A 23,982-nucleotide genomic window follows, 5' to 3' on the forward strand; every position below is an offset into this window, starting at 1 on the left:
TTGGAGAGGAGAAGTGAGTTGGGGGAAATCGGAGGGAGAGACGAACCATGAGAGACTATGGATTCTGAGAAACAAACTGAGGGTTTTGGAGGGGAGAGAGATAGAGGGATGGGTGACCCTGGTGGTGGGTATTAAGGAGGGCATGTATTGCATGAGCACTGGGTGTGGTACATAAACAATGAATCTTGGAACACTGAAAAATTTTAAATTAAAAAAAAATAGGATTTCCCCCCACATTTCCAAACTGCAAGAAATACTCTAATTATATTGTCTCTTTGTGGATTGTTTTACTTTATGAAGTAGTTTAGCAATCACTGTAAGCAATTAACTTAAAAACATAATGGAAAAGTCATGTGTTCTTCAGAAGTATTTATGTTATTTATAATCCATAGAATTATTTTTAATAAAGAACAACTTGATGGGAAAAAAAAAAAAGTTAAGAAGTTCTTTTTACCCACTGAGGTGGCAGCCTGGAGGTACCACCATTTCTTTAAGCCACGTTCTCCTGCATCCAGCTCTCTAGTTGGAGACGGTTAGTTTGCTAGCGTTCTTCATGTTTCTGGTTACAGGCCTACCCTTTAGAAATAAGCTTCATTTCCAATGAGGTTGCTCAAAGTGAACAATTCTGAATTTTGAACAATTCATAAGCAGAAGTATCTCTCCCTGGAATGATGGGCATGGTTGGTGTTAGAAACTGACCACTTGAGGGTTGGATGGGGCCATAGTGGGGCGAGGAGGGAATCCAGAATCTTCTACGCAGCTGGTGGCCTACTACACCAAAGAGGTTAAACTTGACTCTGTGTGTTAGTGGCACCCAGTTTTTTTACAAGTTATATAGGAAACTAGGATTTCCTTTGCCACTCATCCTCTTTGTTATTTTTCAACTAGGTTACAATGAAGATGTTGGAAACCATGCAATGAAACCAATAAATGAAAATAAAGGTAATTATCAAATTAAGTTTTTGGCTTTTTTTTTTTTAATTAGAAGCATTTATAGAAAAAAAAAGACCTCTAGGAAAGAACTAAAACTGTTAAGACCTGGGGATATTGTACCCTCCCCTTCACCCCCCAGGGACCCTGTCCCTGGCTGCTGTATAAAATGGAAGTGGCTGGTCATTTGCTCCAAAGGTGCTATCTTGTGTCCTTACTGGAAAGTAACCTAGGGACCCCTGGGTGGCTCAGCAGGTTGAGCATCTGACTCCGTTTCGGCTCAGGTTACGATCTCAGGGTTGGGAGACTGAGCCCCATGTCAGGCTCCGTGCTCAACATGGAGTCTGGTTGAGATCCTTTCTCCCTCTTCCTCTGCCCCTCCCCCCCAACTTGCTCTCTCTCTCTCTCTCTCTCTCTCTCTCTCAAATAAATTTAAAAATGTCTTAAAAAAAAAAAAAAAGGCAGTAACCTGAATTCCAGGAGGAAAGAGCTGGGTTATACATAACAGGGAACTGTGTACCGGGCACCATAGAAGGATCGTCTTTCTCTTGGATAGTAGAGGTGGGGTGTTTTTTATAATAGCATTGGGGTAAATCATCAAGTTGTACACCTTACACTTACACAAGGTTTCATGTCTTTTATGCTTCAGTTAGGCTGGAAGGAAAGTATTAAGGGTCTGGGATGGGGAGAGGCACACAGGATACTTCAGGGGTAATAAAAATGTTCTTTTTCTTGAAAAGGGTGAAGGGTACACCGTTACTTATTATTATTATTTGTGTTTTATACATAACTTACAAATATTTTCTGATACTTAAGTATTTAATAAAAATAAAACACACTATAAAAAATAGAAAATATCACTGCTGCTAATGTTTAAAGACAATGAACAATAGAGTCCTTGCTGCGGCTTTAAAGCTCGTAAAGATGGGGCTAACTCATTTTGCAAAAGTCGCTTCCCCTCCGGGGTCCTCTCACAAGAACTAAAGATCTAAAACAGTAAACACCGGTGTCCTCAACCACACATCAGTTGCTGGTGAGAAAGACTGACTCTGAGGCTTCAAAAATAAAACAATAATGTGACTTTGAGCTAAACACCAACCATTTTACCAGATTTCGCCCTAGCGGCCCGACTGCTTTCATCAACTTGTTTTTCGATGCATACGGCTTATGCTCTCGGAGCATTTTTAGGATGGGGGACCCTGTTCCCCATTTCCTGACATTCTTTCCTTCTTGGAAATCGTTTTCTATGCCTGTGGCTGTGGAATACGCTTCCAGAGTTAACTGCCATGGCTGATCCTGAGCTTTTAACAATCCTTCCCCTGTGGGAACAAGGGGGGACCTGGGCAGAAGGGTACCCCCACGTCCTGGGGAGAGTGGGACTTGTCAGGGTCTTCCCCAGCCTGAGGTGTCCGTCTCACTTGGAATGAATAGCCTTTAGCCTGTGTCTAGCTTCCTCCTCGAAACAGGGACTTCTGCAGTCATTTGAGTGGAAATCTGTCATGCAGGGGGAGGCCCCCGGAGGAGGTTTTGTCTAACTGTGGGGTGCTGTGGTTCTTTTGAGCAGAGCCTCTGACCTTGGATGTAGAGTACACAGAAGTGGAAGTGACCTCGCCTGAGTCTTACCAAGGTAAGCACCATTACTGGGGTGATCCCCCACGCTTTGTTCTCTGCTGGGGTATAGACACCAGGGGGAGGTGTGCTGTGACCCAAGGACAAAGGTCCCTTCAGTCAGTCAGACCTGCTGGGCATGCCTACGGCGGGAGCAGGGATGCCTGCCTAGGCTTTTGAGGCATTAAATAAATTTCATTCTTATTTATCTCACGATTAATAATGAGTAGGTTTTCCTGAGCAATTATTAAGTGCTAAGAAATGTGTTTGTTGAGAGGCTTTTTGAGGGCCTCACTGCCCGTGTTTGGGCTTTCTTCCGGAGCTATGCTCCTTGCCCGTGCCTAGTATCTTCCTTAAAGAGCTGCTTGCACACGGAGCCTGGGGAAATGAAACACGTGTTCGAAAGTGGTGAGGGCTTGGCTCTTTAGAGGGACTCTTGGGAAAGTGCTTCTGAAACCAGAGTCCCCTTCTGTGTGAACAGTGGCACGAGCCTCCCACTTCAGGTTTTGTTTTTCTGTGTGCGGTTCTCTCGGACGCAGCTGACCTGGGGGTTCCCTGGCTCTGTGGCTCCCTTAGGGACACAGATACAGAGCGGGCTGCTGCACATCGAATGCCAGAACGTCAGTTGCAGTTGCTTTTTACCGCCCCTGTCGAAAAAAACGATGCATCCCCTCCTGGCTTTCCTTCACCCTAGCCACCCACAGCCTTCTTGCCCTGCTGGGTGGCTCTTTAAGGCTATAGCCACACATCCCCTCTCCCACTGAGGCCCAGGACTGCTGCTGGGTCCACTCCGCCAGACTAGCCGTGCATAGCATTAGCCAGAGTCCCAGGGCAATGGCATCCCTTTGTCCTCTCTGGCTCCATGAATCCGGAAGAGTTTTGGGTTCCTTCCTGCTTCCTTGCTTAGGTCCTGGGCACCACGTCAGCGGGTGTGTGCACAGAACCTTCAGGTGAGGCTGTCCCCTATGGCTCCCGGGCTGTGTGCTGCCCAGTGGGGCACCGTACCCACAGTCCGCCATCAGGATGGCCCCTAGGGTTGATGCTGCCCCGTCTGCATGATCACGCTGGGCATCCCACTTGTGAGACTGGACTGGAGCTGGGAAGGGTGGGGGCCGTGGCAGGCCTGGAGTTCTCTTCCTCTTTATTTCCTTGTAAAGAGGTTCGCTTGTTAACAAAGTAAAGTCCTTGATGGCCAGCCCTTGTGCAAGCAGCAAAGGTTCATATATGGCCCTTCTTCCCACCCACCCCCCCATGGGGGTAGAGCCTATGAGGGAGCCAAGAAAACACGGAAACGAAGAATATATAGACAGCGTCAGGTGATGGTTAGTGCTCAGAAGGAAAGGGAGCAATGAGACGGCGCGAAAGGCGGCTTTGGGGGCTGGCATTGAAGCTGGGGCCTGCAGGGCACAAAGAAGGTGGGCCCAATAAGAGGAGGAAGGGTTGGGAGGACCCAGGAAATGGGCAGGTCAGCGTGCGGTGGCCCAGAGCTTGGCTCATCTGAGGATCTGGAAGGAGGCAGAGGTCGGTGTGTTGTCCCGGGCCAGAAGGGATGAGGGCGGAGACAAAGTGCCAGCAGTGGGTAGACTGGAGATAGATTTCAGAGACATGCCACTGTGGATGACATTTTATGGCAAGGATCGGGAAGACCAAATCACTACAGGTCTGGATGGACGGTCCCGATATCTGAGATTGGGAAGAACAGGTCCGGTTAGGTTAAGCATGAGATGCCGAAGAGGAGACAGCACGGGGGGCTGGTGCTCAGAACAGAGTCTGGTTCGGCTGTGGCTAAAGGGGCTGTAGGGGACTCCCTTCCAGCCTTCTCTGGTCCTGCCAGAGCCGCTACAAATGCCCCTTTGTCACTGTGCATCATGGGGTCAGTTCTGGCGGTAACAGCTTCCTTCCTCTAAAGGGGAATTCAGGCCAGGAAGGGAAGGGGAAGCGTAAAAAGAGGACAGGGCTGCCCCAAGATTTTGCATATGTGTAGAAAAACCCTGCTGTCCCCAACCCTCCAAATTCCATGGGGTGCTCAAGCTGACAGTGATTGCCCCGGGCTCTGGCCTCGAGGTTCTCATGCTAGGTCCTGTTTTCGCCTCTGCTGCCCGCTGGGCCAGGACGAGGTGGGATTAAGAGCGCTGGGCCTGATGCCTCAGAGGGTTTGTAGTGAAGGCAGCTGATAGAGAAAGGATGCAGGGTTGTGTCCTTGCAAAAGGGTCCATTTTCCTTTCTTTTGGGAATGTTTCCATGTTAGAGTGTCTTGTTTTCTTTTTCTTGTGTGAGGGTGGGGTGGGCTTTAAAGGGAAAAGAAGTCTTAGGACAGGGGTGCGTTCCTTGCTAGACCGTGCACAGCTGCGGTCACCATTCCCCACGTTGCTGCCAGGGTCTCATGAGAGCTAGAGTGACAGCCATGTGGGTGGAAATGGAGTTTTTGGAAGGTACACATTGTGTTTTCTGGATCCAGCCTCTTGGGTGCTCAGGGACAGCAGGGTAGGGCCAGCCTGGCCTAGGAAGCTGTCCCCTTGCTTTCTCGTGGGTGGTGGGTGGGGTGTCCCTAGGGTGGGGAAAGGGCTTTGTGGTTTCAAGGCCAGTGATGAGTAAACTTGATGTGGTCTTGGCCAACCCAGTTCCCTATCCTCAAGGCTCCCTCTTCCACAGCTGGGGTGGGGGAGGGGATGAGGCCTGCGTCCAGCTCTGCCTCCGACTGGCAGCTGACCAAGGAATCACTGGGGGATGGAGGCGGGGTGGGAAGGAACTTGTTCAGCCCGGTCTGTTGCTTGTTTGCTCTGAGGCTAATTGCTGGGAAAACCCCGTGACGTTGAAGCCATCTCTTTCTCTGAGAACAGAGAAAAACAGAAGCCAAAATAAAGCCCCATCCGGAAACATGCCTGACAGCAGAGACAAACAGCCTGTTGGCCTGGGTTACTCATTAGTGAGCAGCTGCAGAGCAGGGCAGGGGTGGTGGAGGTGAGCGGCCAGCCTCGGCCCATCACTGGGGGCAGGACAGGGGGGCAGCAGGAGGAATTGCTCGGGCAGCTGCAAGGATAGCCACTCGGCCAAGAAGTGGAAACCACCCTGCCACCCGGACTGATCCACAGTTACAAGAAGGAAGGGGGTCAAGTGTAGCTCTTGAGTCCAGAGGGTGTTAGTGTCCCCAAGGTGACCAGAAAGGTCCACCAGCAAGCCTAGGGGGTGTGGATCTTACAAGGTGCCCAACCCCCAGGCTTGGCCACCCCACCCCATCCCTCCTTTCTTTCCCCCTGGGTCCGGCTCCCATTGTGGGACAGGGTCTGAGGATGAGCTGGCAGGGACCCAGGGCACCTGGTATACAGCACCTTATACCATCGTTTCTCCCCGCATTGTCTGCTCCACAGCCCAGGGCTCCTGAAAGCTCTGGGTCCAAGTCACCTTTTCCCTTCCTGGTCCACAGTGCCCAGCACAGAGCAGGTGTTAGGATCACACTGAATGCGAGACTCACCCAGGCCTAACACGGAGCAGAATCCCTTGGGGATGTGGCAGATCCCCAGGAGATACAGAAATCCCTGGAGCCTCCCTGTGCACCTCCAAATCTGGTGCCATGGAGGGAGTGTGGGGAGCGGGGTGGGCATCTCTGCTGGCCTCTTAGAAAAAAGCAGGTTTTCTAGCAGAGGGGTGCTTGGTGGCTCAGCCACCCTGGTGAGTACCAGCTCCTGTTTGGTGTCTTGGTGGAGTCATATGAAGCCTTCTGCAAGGGCCTGGCCACTCCAAATGTCCCAGACTCACCTGCTGGGGGATCTGAACCTCCCCTCCACCCCCAGCCTTCCTCCTAGAACCACTACCGTTCACCATTCAGTGTCTGATGAAGGACCATGGCTTTGATCACCAAGATCTAAAACCTCAGGGAACAGGCTGGTTATACTAATACCTTCCTCAGGTTCAGGGGTTTGAGAGGGCTAGAGACCCTTGCAAGGACATTGACTGGTGCCTTCATTGTCCTATCAAACCTCTATGCCTCCAGGTAGCCATGCAAGGCCTGGGCCTGAGAGGTGCACCCAGAGCTCCGGGTCCACCAGGGAGACAGTCTTGGGGACAAATAATGTTGGTGTGGTCATGGGCAAGTGTCCCCAAAGTGCTGTGTGAGCACAGGGGTCCTGTGTAACTGCCCTGGGCACAGGGAAGGGGTGAGCGTGTTAGGGAGTGGGTAGGTGTGTGAGGGTGTGTGAACCGGTGCGGGAACAAAGCTTGTCCTGGGACTTGGATGACGAAGAGGAGTGGGCCAAAGAGAATGGGCCGTGCCGGCAGTGAAGGGACACGCTTAGGGTCGGGGGGCATCCCTGGAGCCTAGTGAGTCAAGGGCATCTTGGCACAGTTAGAGTCCACGGGCGTGGCCCAGCCAGCGGCCGGCCACTAAGGAAAACAACAGCCACTCGGTACAGAGGACGGTCAGGAAGCGTCTTGCCCTGTCGGGGGCTTCGTTTCCGGATCCGTAGAAGGAGAATGTTGGCCACATGTAGAAAGCTACCTTTCCACAGTGAGGCTTCCTGGTCTTTCGTGCAGGTGAGAGGAGGCGGGGGAAGTGGCTGGGCCCTGTCCTGTTTCCTGAGGTTTGTGGGGGGGTGTGTATGTACATGCTCTGTGTGTACACACTGGGTGTGTGTGTACGCTGCGTGTAGACACAGTATGGTGTGTGTACAAGTATGTGTATATACAACCTGTACGTAGACTTGAACTTAAACAGATGCCCATATGGCTGCTTTGTCCCCCAAACGCTGGGTCTCCTCAGGGCGTAATGCATACCCTGGTCAGTCCTCTGTCTGCTCTTCTGAAAGACTTCACACCAGAGGATCTCAGCCTGGTCTGTGTCTTAGAATCCCCTGGAAGCTCTTAAAAAACCCCAGTGCCAGGGCCACCCCAGACCAGTCAGAACCAGAATGGGGCCCCAGTGTTGGCATTTGACATCGACTGGCCCGGCAAGATTTTAAGTGGTTCTTGGTCCCAGCTGATCCTTAAAGTCACAGACGATGCCCACGCTCTAACCTAGGCCTCAGGTGATTGGGAGCCCAGAGCCCTGCCCCCTGGGAGTGCCCGGGAAAGCGACTGGACACGGGGACAGCCTGGCAGGGAAGGAGGGGTGGGGCCCCCGAGCTGGAGGCTGCAGGCCGATACTGGGGACCCCTCCACCTGTGTTCCTTTGGGCCCAGGGTTCCCCTGGAGCAGCTGGACCCGCCCCTGTACTGGCCTGTTGACCTCATCCTTCCAGGCTGAGTGCCACTAGTTAGACCAGGATCTTCTGAAGCCAGGAAGTGGCCTGAGCTTTGTGGCAACAAGGTCTCCAGCCCCTGCTGGAGAAGGGTGTTCATGGGGTCAGGGGTTAGTGGGCAAGCAGGGAGCCTCGGACCTTCTCCTGCTTCAGCAGTGGGCTGACCTGGTGCCCAGAGGCAGCTGTTGACCTGTACCCGGTCACTTTCCAGGTCTGGAAACCAAGGGCACAGAGACGGTGTACAGTGAAATCCGGAAAGCTAAACCTGGTGAGTGAGGGCCCTTGACTCCCCCAGCCTGAGGGATGGTTCCCCCAGAATCATCCATGGGGGCTTGGGAGTGGGCAGGAGAAGAAGGAGCAAAGGAAGACAAAAAGGAGTACCGCCCCTTATACCGAAGCTGGTGGCTGCCTCTCTCCTGCCACCCCTAAAACGTAGCCACCTGTTACATGTGCTGTAATTTAGTCAGTGCACACTTATTAAGCGCCTACTGCATGCCAGGGATATAGAACCTCACATGTTCAGACCCAGCTCAGGAGCATCTGGGCTGGAGTGTGTCCTGGCACCACTATGGGCTCACGGGACCCCAGGAGAAGCAGCGTGGCCCCACCCATGCTCAGGTGCCAGCCAGGGCATCTCATCTGCCCCCCCCCGCCCCACCCCCACGGGCCCTGGTGCATGATGGGCACCCAGAATTCGTAGACAAAGTCAGTGCTTTGCTTTCAAGACGTTGGGGAGCTCAGTCTCTATAAGAACACACTGCCTTGGGGGGGGGTGTAGATCTGCTCCTTCCATTCTCCCTTTCTCTGGTGACAGACCCCCAATTCAGTCCCCGTCTCCACCACTTCCCCCATGAAGATCTTCCCCCAGGACTGAACATGGTACCCAAGCAGACATGGAACTGGGGAAGCTCCCAGCAGTATCATTTTTGTATCATTATTCTATCCCATTCTGGGAAAATGAGTGGAACACAAAGACTCCTTTTTCAATTCTGAAAATAAGTCACAGGCCAAAAGGTGTAATTCTGGGGGAAATAGTCACTATGTGGATATCTTGCCTCAGACCTGTATTTAAGTGGATTATCTGAGGAGCATTACAACTGGCCAGGAAGCTTCGGGACAGCCCAGCTACTCTGAGCAGGGTCCGCAGACCCACGGCTGTGGCGGTCTCAGGGCGAGTCCAGACCTGCGAGAATCAGAATCTTCAGAATCTGAACTCCTAACGGGCTTCTAGATACTGTTGACAATTGCTAGCATTGGAGAAGCACTGTCTTAACCACAGGAGACCCCCTTTTTATCTGAAAGAGGAATCTCCCTTTAGTGAATATGTTTTTTTAATGGTATTTTCATGGGTAGAGCAGAAACTCAACCCCTTGAGGAACTTGACACTGACTGACCAATTTTCAGAAAGCATCTCCGGGGGCAATTTTCGATTTCAGTGTCTCATTTTGCAATCTCAGTATGTTCAGAGCCAGCAAAATGCAAATTGAGAAATAAATAGACCTTCTCTGTTCTTCCAGTGTAACAAAAAGCTAGAGCTCCAGTAGGGTTCACCCAATTGTATGAAAATACCCCTTCTGCTCTCCTCAAGGTCCCTGAGATCGTTCACATTTAATTGCTTTGGTTATACAAGAAGGACGGAGCACTTTCTGTGTTGGAATATCTCTTTGAATCCTCACAGTTAGTCCCATTTTACAGATGAGGATACTGAGGCACAGAGCAGTTGAAACACTTGCCCAAGTTCGCACAGGAAGCAGGTCCCCACACTGGCCCGCCCTGGAGGTGGATTTCCACGCTCCTGATCACAGATCAGGGAACTGCATTGCCTCTGGTTTCGGGGAAAGGAAGCTGTGGATTGTGGAGACGACAGGGGTTGCCCCCAGAGTGCTTCCCCCCACAGGAGACCTGCGGGAAGCCTGCAGTCTGCTGTGGCCTGAGCCTGCTGCTGGAGGCCCTTTACTGCTGGAAAAGGCCACCCCCAGGGTGCACCCCGAAGGGTGTGTGTTAGGTGCCCTGCAAATTAGGCTGGCAAAAGACAGGTTAACAGGAGAAAAACCAAGTGATGGGAAACTGCAGAGTGGTTAGAAGTGGGGGCTTATATAGGAAGTTAACCAAGAACAATAAAAATTTTTTGTAGGTGCTTTCTGCATCCGTTGACTGTCATTTGCCTTCAGCTCAAAATAACCCTGTGCTGATGTGGCATGTTTGGAGGAGGCCTATTGTGATTTTCTACCCCTGCTTTAGGGCCGCTGTTCAGATGGATTCCCTCAGGGGCCCCGGGCTGGTTCTCCAGGCCGGAGTCCTCGGTCCCCCGCTGTGGAAACCCGACTGCTCCCTCTGACCTAAGGCAGGAATGGACCGCAGGACCCGACCCTATAGGGTTTCAGGGTGGTGAAGGGCCCTATTTTGCTGACAGACATCTGAGCCCCAGTCCCCATCCCCAGTCCCCGTGCGGCCACTTGGCAGCTGTGTCTTTGACCAAGATGTCTAACCCCTCTGAGACTCCAGTTTCTTCCACTGAGATTAAATGAGAGAAGGGGGGAGATGGTGCAAATTACCCCAAGCACCAGTCCTCATAGTATCCCTGTCCTACAGTGAGCATCCAAGCCCTTTTAGCTGAAAGATGCCAGAGAAACTTGAGCCCAGGCAGAGACTAGAGCCGTGTCCCGATTCCCGGCCAGGGCGCTCCCTCTGCCCAACCTGGGCGGTCGGGAGTCGGCAGGGCCTTGGGCATCTCTGTAATCTGGTCTCCGACCTGGCAGCCAGCTCCTGCCCAGCATTTGGGGGTTATAGAGAGAGCCCTGGTCTTGTGGTCAAATCCCCGGTGCTGCTTTGGAAGTCCCTGCTGGCCCCTCACTGAAGAGGCTCCGTCCTGGAAGCCTCAGGAGTTGCTGTTCTGGAACATTTCCTGCTGGGCTGCTGCTCCCCAGGGAGATAGGGGTGGGGGGCAGGCAGAGGCTGGCAGCCTCGGGTCAATTCTCTTCCCTTTCCTTTCCTCTTACCGTCATATGCTACTCTATGCGCAGGCCTCAAAACCAGCTTGGGGTGGCGGGAGCTCTACTACTCTTCCTGTTCTGCAGATGGGGAAATGGGCCCAGAGGTTAAATAACTTGTCCCAGAGCAGATCCCAAGGCCAGTGGTTGGCAGAGCAGGGAGTCGGAGGCAGGGAGGCCGGCTGCGGAGCGCGGCTCCTCACATCTCTCCACGCTGCCAAACCGGTGGACCATGCGCTGTGTGTTTTCCAGCTCTCTGGTCGGCTTCCCATCATCACCGGTCTCCCTAGAGGAGTCGCCTCTGTTAAGAGTGACAGCCGGTATGGTCTGGGTGACCCTGGCTGAGTCGTGGAACCTCTAGGGACCCTGGTCACCACCTCTGTGAGATGAGGGGCAGATGCCCGATCTAGATGGAGTGTTCCCCAGTCTGTTAAAACACAGACGGTACAGCAACCAGCCCCCTGAATTTTGGATTCAGTAGGTCTGGAGTGAGGCTACTTTGCATTCCTCACAGATTCTTACATATCTGGCTATTGGTCTGGGGACCACACTTCTAGAAGCCTCTCCTAGATGTTTCCAGGTTCCCTTCAGGTGATGCCACTCAAGTGCTTCTTGTTTGACAAGGTGGGGTCTTGGAGTCTTTCCCACTCCTCAGCAGTCTTGGAAGGATCCCTCAGGGTTGGCAAGCAGAGAGAATCCTCCAACACGGGTGCAAGGGTGCGGGTGTAGATGTGGGGGGGGGGAGAAGGGTGACACCTAATAAAATAAGGGACCTCGTGAGGGTGGGTGTCCGGACAGGTCAGTGAGCAGGCTGTATGCAGAGCTACGTCTTCTCTAACCTTTCCTTCCTAGATTTTTTTCCTTCCCACCTTAATTTCTCAGTCCTCGCCACCTTCCAACTAGCCGCACTTCAGGGCTGGCTATTTTGGGAAATGGCTCACAGGGCGTAGTTCTGGCTCTTAAACCCCCTTTTTCCCCCTGAGTGATACAAAGGAAAACTGCTCCTCTAGATAAGCTAAAGGGCATCGGGCAGGCCTGCCTCCAAGGAGCAGCCCCAGGGCGGGGCTCTGGGTAGGACCAGCGCCCTGGGGAGAGGGTTGCTGAGCGGCTGGCTGAGGGCTGGCGGTCATCTGGAGGCTGGGGGAGGAGCCAAGTTCTTGGCAATCATGGCTTTCAGCTCTAAGCTCAGCCTTGTCTGTGTGGGAGTTTTAACTGTGACAAAACATACATCACATTTGGCATTTTAATCACTTTTAAGTGTACATTTCAGTGGCATTAAATACATTCACACAATCCTACAACCATCATCACCATCCATCTCCAGAACGTTTCCATCTTCCCAGAGTGAAACTTCATACCCAGTAAACAATAACTCGTGACTCTCCCAGCCCCTGGCCACAACCATTCTCCTTTGCACGTCCCTGAATGTGACTAAGCTCAGCGTTTTTATGTCAAATGAGGTAAGTTGGTAAGTTGGATGATCTTAAGTTGCCTTCCAGTCAGAACATTTGGAGAGTCTCGGTCCTAGCGTTTGGAAGTAATGGTCATTCGTCTATGCTTTGGTCCGTCTGTCCATCCGGAACCATTCCCCTGAACATGTTGGTTCTAAGTAACTTCTAAGAGTTATTTTTAGTTCCCTTGGAGCCAATCACAATCCTTTACTCACCCTTGATTCCAAGACCCTATACGTATTTGCACCTAAGCCTGAGTTTTTCCTTCAAATCTGTATTAAGTCATGGATCTCCAGGCCCAACTCACTGTGCTTCTGTCGTGTTTGTGTTGGCTGGCGTCCACCTGGATGGTTCTTTGCACTCTAATCCTGTGGGGAACACCCTAAGTGGGAGATAGAGGCTTGGGGTTGATTTTCAGCCCTGCCCTTATCCAGTTGTATGACTTGGCTCCCGCCCCTCATTTCTCCCTCGGGTGTTACTTTTCTCATTTTCAATAAAACGTCCCTCGCTCATGTGGGACTGCTGCAGAACACTCAGTGTTCTCAGGAGTGAGTGCTGGGGCTAAGAGCTGTAGTGGGCAGGTGGGTAGGAGTAGTGGGTACTGTAGGGGGTAAAATGGGGAGGAGAGGACATCTCTTCCAACCCAGTGTCCCCTGCTGGGTCGTGGTGGTTAGGTCTGCTCTTCTGCTGGGAACCTACTATTTCACTGACAAAGAGCTAAGCTAACATCTTGTCCCATCCATTAACTCAGTCCAGGGCAAGGAAACCCCTGATCTTACAGTTCTCCCCTCTCCAACTCTTAGGTGATTCATTACAACATGTTAGGGAAAGAAGGAGAGGGTTTCTAAGTATTAGAAAATTTATTTCTGAAAGAAACCCCACTGAGGGGCGCCTGGGTGGCTCAGTGGGTTAAGCCTCTGTCTTCGGCTCAGGTCATGATCCCAGGGTCCAGGGATCGAGCCCCGCATCGGGCTCTCTGCTCAGCAGGAAGCCTGCTTCCCTCTCTCTCTGTCTGCCTCTCTGCCTACTTGTGATCTCTCTGTCAAATAAATGAATAAAATCTTTAAAAAAAAAAAAAAGAAAGAAAGAAACCCCACTGAGAGAAGCCTACGGAGAAGGGGAGAAGGGAAAGCAAGCTCTGGAAAAGAGCCAGAACAGGGTTGAGAAAGAGCTTCTGCATCTACGTAACCATGGGCAGGCTTAGCTAATGGAGACCACGCAGATAATTTCTCATAATTTGGATCTGCAAGGATAGCATTTGGGTTTGTTTTTTTTTTAAGTACTTATTCTTTCTCCAACGATTTGCCTGAGGTCAGGTTTGCAAATCCCAGTCAGCTATGGTGGCTCTGGTTACAGCATTGGACCTGACTTTCCAGAAACAGGAACGAAGTCTGTTTTTATGTCTCTTATTAAGCAGTAATGTAGGTAGTCCAAAAAGTGAGTGCTTAAAGAAAGTCATACAGGTTATAGTAACTGGAACCAATTGTTACTGCAGTTGTGACACTCTCATGTGTCACGCATCTGAGTTCTCTCGATTTAGATGGCGCTGCCGCCCCAGGGGGCTCGTTCATAGCTTTGGTGCTCGGAGGTACAGTGTGACTTGGCCTCAAGAGCCCCCCATTTCACCCCCAAACACCACCTCCCGAAAACCTCTTTGTTCACCTGCTGTCAGCTTCCTCCTCCTCTGACTAATCCAGGGAAAGGCTTGATTTTCCTTTCCTCTCTTGCTCTTCTCGTGACAAGACCTAAAAGGGAGATCACAGTGGGGCTGGGCAGGGAGCCTCTCCATGAAGGCGTGACTGCCTCTGACTTTCTCCACAACCTCACTCTCAGCCTGGCTGAGCCCCATGCAAACTGCTGTTTCTGGCTAAGAGGAAAATTTGTTTCTTTACTCTGAATCAGTGCCCGACATTTTCTAGTGCTCCTGCTCATTCTAAAGGCACTTCATAAAAAGGCTTGCTGCTCACCTCAAAGCTAAACCTACTCATGTATATTTGCCCTGATTTTAAAACTGAAGAGTGAAGTGGTTTCCTACAATCAGAAACACAGTCAAGTTCTTCCCTATGAAAGAAATCGGGTCTAGGATGACATTTCCACAGCTGGGAGCACTGGTTCTCGAGGCAGGAGACATTTTTGGTTGTCATAATTTGGGCAGGGGGCAGAGGGTAGAAGGGGTACTATTGCATCTAATGTATGGAGGCCGGGAATCTGCTAAACATCTTACAGTGGACGGGACAGCCCCCGAGAGCAAAGAATGACCCAGCCCAAGGGCACCTGGCTTGCTCAGTTGGAGGAGCAGGAGACTGCTGATCTCAGGGTCATGAGTTTGAGCCTCACATTTAGTAGAGACTATTAAAAAATAATAAGTAAGGGCGCCTGGGTGGCTCAGTGGGTTAAGCCTCTGCCTTCGGCTCAGGTCATGGTCTCAGGGTCCTGGGATCGAGCCCCACATCAGGCTCTCTGCTCAGTAAGGAGCCTGCTTCCCCCTCTCCCTCTGCCTGCCTCTCTGCCTACTTGTGATCTCTCTCTCTCTCTGTCAAATAAATAAATAAAATCTTACCAAAAAAATAATAAGTAAACTCAGAAAAGAATGTCCCAGCCCAGAATGTAAATAATGCCAGTGTTAAAAAACCCTGGCTTATAAGAACTTACCTCCTGTGAGTCTTCCAACAGGAGAGCTGGTTTTCCTCTCTAGATGCCTGGGTCCATCTCGGAAGGTGTCCTGAGCACATCCCACCTGGCAGCTCCTGGCCCTGGGAAGAGATGCCGGGTCCCTCTTCAGACATTACCTTATGCCTTTTGGATGGGACACTAACCTATACCTTCCCATCCCAGTATCTGCTCACTTGGCCTTCACCTTCTGCTCTGGCTTTTCCTGGTGTTCCAGATGTTTCCAAATGGGGTAGAAATTTACTATACTAAGAGTAGCTGTCATCAAGAAAGAATTATAGAGCAGAGGGCCTCTCTGTTCCAGCCCCTCTGGGAGGGAGAGAAGAGCACTTGGGGGTCAGTCCCCACCCATCCTGTGGGGTCCAGAGCCAATCAGGCCAGCGGTCACTGCCAAACCTGCCCCAGGTTGCTGTTTCCCACTTCAGAATCCAAGCGGGTAAAGAAGTACTTTGAAAAAAAAAATGGTACTATTCTTTTTAAGATTTTATTTATTTATTTGAGAGGGGAGAGAGAGAGAGAGAGAGAGCATGAGCGGGGGGGGGGGGCGCAGAGAGAGAGGGAGAAGCAGACGCCCCTAGAACAGGGAGCCTGACACAGGGCTCGATCCCAGGACTCCGGGATCTCAACCTGAGTTGAAGGCAGACACTTAGCTTAACTGACTAAGCCACCCAGGTGCCCGCACCAGATTTTCTTTTTGTGGTGATTGCTCTATTACTGAAAAGAAGCAGAAACTACAAGTGTGCATAAACCTAGAGTTCCTTCAGTATTTACCAGCATATCTGAAGTTTTAGTATTTTATATTCATATTGCTTTAAGAAACAGCCTAAGACTCTTTCTTTCTTGTGTCTGATTGCAGAGCCACTGGGGCTAAGGGGGAGTGGGAAGCATGGGGTCCTTTGGGTCCTTCCAGGTCAGGTTTGGGTTGGAGGTGGGAGTACTGCCCAGGCCTCACTCAATGCGTGGAAGTTTATACAATGGCTTGACTTCGCGGTCAGGCTGATTCATCCATTTGGCTGTCGACGTCTGCCTCTGGCCCAGCCAGGACAGAAAGGGGCCCCTTAGGAACTTCTGGCCCTGTTCCCTCTCAAGGGGACGCACAATAGAGCTGTGATAAGACAGGGTTGAAGGGGGAAGTGGACTTTTGGAAACAGGATATTTTTAAATTAGAGAAAGAAACAGAAGGGTTGTGACTCCCGTTGTGACAGGTGGGCCCTGAGACTTCCCCAGACTCTGGGTTCAAGGTTGGACAGCAGAGCAGAAACTGAGGCCTCTTGGAGCATGACTGTCTATGACACTGAGGACTCGGAGGGGGTGGGTGATGACCTTCCCGCCATTACCTCTGCCACCTTCAGGAATGGCAACCATCCCCCATCCCCACATCTCCTCCCTTCCCCAGACAGGAAGTCGCCATAGTTTCTCTGTCTCCAGGTTTGTGTCCGTGGGGGTTGTTTGGGGAATCGGCCCCAACCATATGGGCCCCTGTTCATTTAGAAACTGCTATTAGTGGGCGGCCTGATCCTTTCCAAAGGCGCAAACCACAGCCCTCTCTTGCTTGTGGTAGTGAAAACCATCTCTAACTAATAGGCGGGCATGGCTCACTCTCACCATAATATCTCCTGCGCTCCTTTGCCTTTCTTTACCTCACTCTGATTTTCCTGACATCTGGCCAGGCCCATCTTCAGCACCGCAGCCCGGCCGGGGCTGCTGGTTCCCCCCACCGCACTCTGGCAAGAACACGGTGTTGAGACAGACCTTGGGCCATGTATCCCAAGAGCGATAGGCAATGTTTATACCTTGATCCCACTCCTGGGAATGGACAAACTATAGGAAATATGGAAATAGCTTTATTCCCGAAGAGGATATGGCAACATTATTTAAAATAGCGAAAACTTGGAAAGAACCTAAATTTTTACAATAAAGAACTGGATAAGTAAACAGGTGCACATCTATTTAATGATAATTACGCAGCTACTCCCAATTATGTTTAAGAAGGTGCCAAGAATGTTCGTGAAATCGTGTTATGTAAGAAAGATAGGCTATGAAATGGCCTGTATTATATATCAGAACTCAGGGGGAAAAAAAAACCTCTGGAGAGCAGAAAATCACTGGAAGACAAAAGTGTCAACATGGTTTGAAGAGTAGAACCAGAGATCATGTTTATCTGCTAGTTTTTACTTCCCTGTAGTTTTCAGTTTTTTTTTTTTTTTCCTGAAATAACATGTGGTACTAATTTAAAAAACAAACAAACAAAAACCTACTTACGGGGCACCTGTCTGACTCAGTGGAATGTGTGACTCTTAATCTCAGGTCATGTTCAAGCCCCACCATGGGTGGAAAGATTACTTAAAAATATCAAAGAAAATCTTTAAATTGTTTTCAAGGTCTAGTGAGTTGCCAAGGATTTTATGTGCTTGTCACATGGGGCTACAGGGTCCAGAGGAAGCTGTCTGTGGGCAAAGGAGCCATCCAGCCATCTGGCTAAGGACCTAGAAAGCCTATGGCTCTGGGCCTCTCCTTCTGCATCCCACCCCCCTCCTTTGACCTTGGAGTTCCTGAGATTTGAGGGGAGGGAGCCTAAGGCACTCTGTATCTTCTCACCTCCATGTTATCCTTTGTTTTGCAGATTTCATGGAAAACAGATATTCTGTAAGTACACATTTCATTAACTTTTTTTTAAATAGTCCAGTGAACACTGTAATATTTCCAAACTCACCCAGATTCTGTGTTCCCACTAATTACACCCCTACACCAGCCTTGTCTGTTTTAGACCAGGAGCCCCAGACACGTCACAACTAGCCTGGGACAGGGAAGGCTTGGTCATCTGGCTGACAGGGTGCTCTGGGCCTGCTGTGGTTTCAAATACTCTCTCCCAAGGTTCCAACATTATATCTCAGCCATCCTGTGAAGAGATACCCCCATCCATCACCATCACCGTAGGACTGGGAACCTAGGGCATGCCCTAGCTGCCCGTGAGTAGAGTGCACATTTCCTCCTAGTCCAGCTTTAGGTTTTGGAAGTGAAGCAGACTGGGGAGTAGGGGTGGGGGAGAGTCTGCTTGAGGAGGAGAGGATCCAACAGCTCATTTAAACTTTGAAGTCTGAGAACCTACGCCAGTCACCCCAATACACCAGGCCCTCTGATCTCAAGGTCCTTGACCCAATGAAGGAATTAGATAAGTTAACACTGATGAGGATCATAACTCACCAGATGCTATGGAAATGCAGAAGAGAGACTGGCCTGGTTAGGGGTCTCCTCCCCAAGGAAGGGGTCGTTGGTATGGGCCGTGAGGAATGAGTCTCACTATAGTTGCCAAGCAGCTCAGAATGGGAGGAGAAAGGGTGTGGGGGGCAAGTGCTAGGAAGTGCTAGGAAGAGGTCAGTTAGGGTTTACATGCAAAGGATTCCAATGCCTCATTATGTACAAGGTTTCACCCTGTAGGAAGTTGAGGATTTAGGAAGCTGCTACTTGGCAGATGGAAATGTTTTTTAAAAATGTAGAAATCCAAGTTCAAATTTTGCCAAGACCTGTCTTCTCCTGTCTTCCCACTCCTGACCTCCGTACCAACTACGCAGCAGTGCGGGGGTTAACTCACTGGGCCTCTAGTACCTTGAGAAACAAGGAACTGCTTCTTTAAGGTCTGGGAAGAACTCTATGCAAAATTGCTGGTCACCTTCCAATGGGCCCCCTGGCTTCCTTTGTTTTGCTGGAGTCTGAATTCTTATAAAATAGGGAACTCCTTATGCCTTTGCTGGGCAGGAAACCACTGACATTCTTTTCATGGAGGAAAGCTATCAATCTGAGGAAAAGGGGAATGAAATGAATGTCTTTTTCCAGCTTAAACCCACCCAGACTCCTGAAACCAGAGACTTGCTTTGGAAGGGCAGGGGGCCCAATTGATAGGTGAGAAAACTGAAGGCTGAATGGGCATAACAGCCCGGCCCGGGTCAGCCAGCCAGGACTAGAACCTAGGTCGGATCTTCAGACTTCCTTGAAGAAGTGACATCACCATTCAAGGCAGGTCTGCTGGATCTGCGGGACCGACTTATTTACTTTGTCTTTGATCCAAAAGGTCTCTCTGGACAAAGGCTCTGAACTCCAGGACAGATAGAACTTTCCTTGCCCCCAGAAGTTGGCCTGTGGGTCCTGCAGTCTGCTCCCAGGATGCTCCTGAGAGCTCACTGGCAACCCAGCCTGCCCCACCCCAAACCATAAAGCCTTTTGTGGGGAGCTCTGGGGTGCCCAGCCCTTGGGAGAGAGATTTGAAATCTTTAAGCGAATGCATTTTGTTTATAAAAGCAGCAGGTATAGTTTTGCTAATAATCAGCTGGTGAGGGTCAGGAGAAAATTAATTGAATTGCCCAGCAGGGAAATGGGAGGGGATTTCCTTCCTGAAATCAAACCTGGCGATCATTCCCAGTTGTTTAATGGCCGTTGCTTCTGAAAACACATTGGAGGAAATATCTTAACAATGAGATAGCCACTTAGCCAAATACTAATTTAGTATTGTTCGACTTGCTTCAATGGCACATTCTGACTTCATTTTTCCTCTGCCATTTTTGCCTTGTTTATAAATTGTGTTTGTGGCCCAGGCAGACAGATAACGAGAAAGAGAACACCTTGTACTTGAACGGAAGGGGTGAATCTGGACCTTCCTGGGGCTCGGGATCTTGCAGCAGCCTGGCTTTCTTATTGCAAAAAGGCGGCTCCCCGTCACAAGTGGCATCCTTCCCTCCGGGGAGCCGGCCGGCCCCTGGGCCGTGGTGGGAACTGGACTACGAGGGCCAGTCCTCCAGCCGTCTTTGGGGTGATCCTGTCCTCCTCAAAGCTTCCCAATCTGTAAAATGTTGATGGTGAGACCAACAAAAAACACTACCAGCCACCCAATTAAAAGGGTCTTAAAGGCAAAATGAGATATTTTACAAACGCCCATATAAATGCGGCTTGGTTATCTCTTTAAAGACCTTTTCTGGGGCGCCTGGGTGGCTCAGTGGGTTAAAGCCTCTGCCTTTGGCTCAGGTCATGATCTCAGGGTCCTGGAATCAAGTCCTGCATCGGGCTCTCTGCTCAGCAGGGAGCCTGCTTCCCCCTCTCTCTCTGCCTGCCTCTCTGCCTACTTGTGATCTCTCTCTCTCCCTCTCTCTCTCTCTCTCTCTGTCAAACAAGTAAATTTTTAAAAATCTTTAAAAAAAAACAAATAAAGTCCTTTTCATCACTCTGGCAGTATGAGGTATGGATGGGGGATTTACATCCCTTAGCCCTGAAATGCCTCTTCACAGGATTCAACCAAAGCGAGGCTTTGACTTAAGAACCAAACCAAACCAACCTTTCCCTGATAAGCTATTCACTAGCCATGTCACTTTGGGCAGATTTCTTAACCTTTTGAGTCCTTGGTTTCTTCATCTGTAAATTGGAGGTAAAAACGACACGCCCCCCCCCCCAACCTGGCCATTGCAAGGATTAAATGAGGGTCTAGCACAGACCTGGTTTATTGCAATCGCTCTATAAGGGGCACATTATAGAAGCAGGAAGTAGAAATCCCAGAGGTGTTAGAAGCAAAATGAACTTTGAGAGCATCCACACCATGTTCTGGACAGAAGTAGGGCGATTTCAGGGCTGTACTTGGGTGGCTGACGGCTGGCCGCTGACTGAAGCACCAGGACGGACAGGTCTGGGATGTGAGCGTGTTAACCTTTACTTCAAGGTCCGGTGGCCGGTGGCCCAGCCCTTTCCATCCGCAGTCCTTGCCTCACCTGGAGAAGGAGAATGGAGGCGTCTAGGGAGGGGCTTGGTCTGGGGCCTGCAGGAAGGCTGGACACCAGGGTCACCCCTGTGGGCAAAGCGGAAGAAATGAAGTGAAAGGAGCTGCCAACAGCTGGCAGGCCTCCAGCCCCCTGGGGCCAACACCTCTCTCTTGGCCGGCTTGCCAGGCTCTCTGCTGGCAAAGGAGGAGGCAGAGCCTGGGCCCGCCAGCTGGAGCTCCTTGGACCTGTGTCCTGTTCTGACGTGGCAGGGCCAGAACAAAAGGGGGACTCGACCTCAGCCCCCGGCTCCAAGAACCCACCAGCCTGGCCACGGGGTTCCTGAGACCTGGCTAATCCTCACAATTGCCCCAATACTGGCCTCCCTGAGGTCCCTCCGCGGCAGGGCGCCCTCTGCTCCCAGAGGGGCCAGAGTCAGGGCTTCCTTTGCTGCCTGCCCTTTGGGGCCCAGGGCCCCTCTACTGCAGCACTCCCCATCCGCTCGCCCCCTTGCCACATGCATTCGTCCAAATCTGCCCCACCTTGGAGGCTCTGTCCATGATGCCGTCCGTCTGTGAGTCCCCAGTGAGCTCCTGTGGATCGCTGGGAAATCTTCCACGGGGCCACACCGCCGTGATGGGCAGGGTATAAAACTCGTGCATCCTCAGTACAGATAACAGGGTCGGAGGTGGGTCCAGTCCCTGGCGGATGTGCAGGTATCAAAAATCCCATACAAAGCAATCAGCGAACACAAGATGGAATCTTTTTTTTTTTTAACTTGGTGATGCAAAACATACACAACAAAATTGACCACTTTAGGGGCGCCTGGGTGGCTCAGTGGGTTAAGCCGCTGCCTTCGGCTCAGGTCATGATCCCAGGTCCTGGGTTCGAGCCCCGCATCGGGCTTTCTGCTCGGCAGGAAGCCTGCTTCCTCCTCTCTCTCTCTGCCTGCCTCTCTGCCTACTTGTGATTTCTCTCTGTCAAATAAATAAATAAAATCTTTAAAAAAAAAAATTGACCACTTTAGCCATTTTTAAGTGTCCAGTTCGGTGACATGAAGTACATTCCCGTGGCTGTGCAGACGTGACCACCCTCCATCCACAGAACTTTCTCATCATTCCAAACCAAGAGTCTGCCTGTTCAACACTACCTCCCCATTTCCCCTGGAAACCAGAGTTTTTTGTTTTGTTTTTTAAAGACTTTATTTATTTACTTGACACAGAGAGATCACAAGTAGCCAGAGAGGCAGACAGAGAGAGAGGGAGGAAGCAGGCTCCCCACTGAGCAGAGAGCGGCATGCGGGGCTCGATCCCAGAATCTTGGGATCATGACCTGAGCCGAAGGCAGAGACTTTAACCCACTGAGCCGCCCAGGGGCCCCTGGAAACCAGAGTTTTCCTTTTCATCTCAGTTTGACTGCTCTGGGTACCTCGTGGAAGTGGAACCCTTATTTGTTCCTTTTGTGTCTGGCTTCTTTCCCTTAGCAGCATCATGTCTTCAGCCTTACCCTCGTTGAAGCCCTTCAACTTTTCAACTAAAACCACAGACCTAGAGGCAGGGCCAGAGCAAGAAGCTGGGTCTCTCATAACCGTCCTAGTCTTGCTCCGTGGGTAAGGATGACACCCCCAGACACAGCCCTGGGGCACAGCGGGTCCTTGACACAGCAGGTAGACCTTCTGCTGTGCGGTGTCTCCAGGGAGGACAGGCTGCAGGCTTACAGAGCCGGCGAGGACAGAAGGGAAGAGCAAGTGTGGCCCGGGGCCGGCCCCACAGGGTGGAGGTCCTGCCGAAGACAGCTTTGGAGCTCCTTTGTGAAGGGCTGTCTGGAGTTTTGCATCTCTTTCCACCAGGCACATCTTCAGTCCTGAAGGGTGTGACCATAGCTCGTCTTCTTCTCTCTTGTCTCTGCAGAGAACGGAAGGCTCGCTGGATGGAACTTAGGACTGCGGGAGCAGACACTCCTCCGCAGGGGGACACCCACATTCCAAGAAGAGCAGATGATTCCCGTATTCCAAGAGCTCTGTGCGCTTCCTTATGATCCTGCCCTGCTCCCACCGGACACAGCAGTTCCTCAGGCCAAGTCACCAGTTCTTCATCCCTCCTAAGACCTTTATGTGGGGCACAGAGGGATCCAGAGGGGCTGGTGAATTCCCACCCAGCCCCCCTCTCACCAAGTTGGAGCACCCTCAGGAGTGGAGAGCAGCAGAAGGACGTTCAGGGTCAACAGCCTATTGGGATATTTTGAAACTTGAATATTTTATCTCGTACAGAGATAAAGAACTTTTCCAAGTATCTTCACACACACAAACCATTTTTGTTTTGCTGTCGATCACTTCCTAGCGAATGGCCTGGCTTAGGGGCTAATTTTTCTCTTTGCCTTTGGTCCTTCAAAGGCCTGTGGTTCTGGGTAGTCCTCGCTCCTTGTAAGGTCCATGGCACCGACCAGACAGCGGCACCCTGTTCCCTCCGTGACCTCGCCTGCCACAAACGCGAAACCAAAGCTGTCTGGGAGTGTCCGCTTTGAGATGCCAACTTGAAGCTCAGGTTCATTCCGGGCAATGCATAAAATAGAAAACGACACTGGACCGAGCACAGATGTTCTTAAGCTGATTTTCTATACCTTTTCTTTCTTTTCCTCTACCATGCTGAAGGCAGCAAGACAGGGGGATGTTGGCCTACAGCAGATACTGTTTTTAATAGAAAAACGAAATACATATTTTTCTTACTAATTTTTTTTTAATTTATTCCTTGCTAAAGAAATGGTCTCCTGAGGTCTTAAGATGTTTCTGATGGTGTCTTGAGTGGGTGGACGAGTAGCTGCGACCATTTTGTGGTGGGATTTCACTAGGGAGCAGAGACCTAACTGAACCCATTTCCCCCAGCCGCCTCAGTGACACAGCTGCAAGGTTTTGTATTAAATAAATTTGATCTTTACTCTTCACGGACCTGTGAAATGTTCTCTTCTAAGAGGCAGCACGCATATAAGATGTCTGTAGTGTTCGAAGACTCCTGGCTTTCTGAAGTCACAAAGAACCAAGCAGGTCTTATCAGCCGGTTGTCTCCTACGGGCCCAGAGCCTCTGGCCTTTGCCGAAAGCAGAGCCAGAGGTAGTCCAAGTGTCAATCACTGAGTCATTAATACCCATTGGCTGGTGCTCAGGTGTTTGCTTCCCAAGCCAAAGCCTGCCAGGCTGTCCGTGGCAGTTGGGGTTGCCAGACTGAGCAAAAACAACAAAAACCCAGAACAGGATGTTTGGTTAAATTTGAATTTCAGGTAAACGGACTATCTTTTAAGTGTAAGTATATCCCCCATGACATGTGGGATGTACTTATACAGTAAAAGTATTCATTTATCTGAGATTCA

The 23,982-nt window shown here is 50.8% G+C and overlaps 1 protein-coding gene and 1 long non-coding RNA gene across 3 annotated transcripts in view; one reads left to right on the forward strand and one right to left on the reverse strand.

Moving 5' to 3' along the window:
• Positions 1-23,560, forward strand: part of PECAM1 (platelet and endothelial cell adhesion molecule 1) — a 56,515-nt gene extending 32,955 nt beyond the window's left edge. Inside the window, exons 12-16 of one of the 2 annotated variants that reach the window (XM_047706653.1) lie at positions 889-942; positions 2,495-2,557; positions 7,983-8,039; positions 17,506-17,528; positions 22,531-23,560. In XM_047706653.1, the coding sequence (XP_047562609.1) occupies positions 889-942; positions 2,495-2,557; positions 7,983-8,039; positions 17,506-17,528; positions 22,531-22,560 (227 nt within the window). In that variant the 3' untranslated portion in view covers positions 22,561-23,560. The remainder of the gene's footprint in view (positions 1-888; positions 943-2,494; positions 2,558-7,982; positions 8,040-17,505; positions 17,529-22,530) is intronic. The other variant, XM_047706654.1, reaches the window with a different exon arrangement.
• LOC125086948 (uncharacterized) lies at positions 154-15,142 on the reverse strand. The gene is made up of 3 exons (XR_007123317.1): positions 15,070-15,142; positions 14,865-14,965; positions 154-193 (listed from the first exon to the last, which is right to left on the reverse strand). It is a non-coding gene; the product is annotated as an uncharacterized LOC125086948 (long non-coding RNA).
• Positions 23,561-23,982: the final 422 nt, after the last annotated feature.

This window comes from Lutra lutra, chromosome 16 (assembly GCF_902655055.1).
Source record: "Lutra lutra chromosome 16, mLutLut1.2, whole genome shotgun sequence".
NCBI classification, from domain to species: domain Eukaryota; kingdom Metazoa; phylum Chordata; class Mammalia; order Carnivora; family Mustelidae; genus Lutra; species Lutra lutra.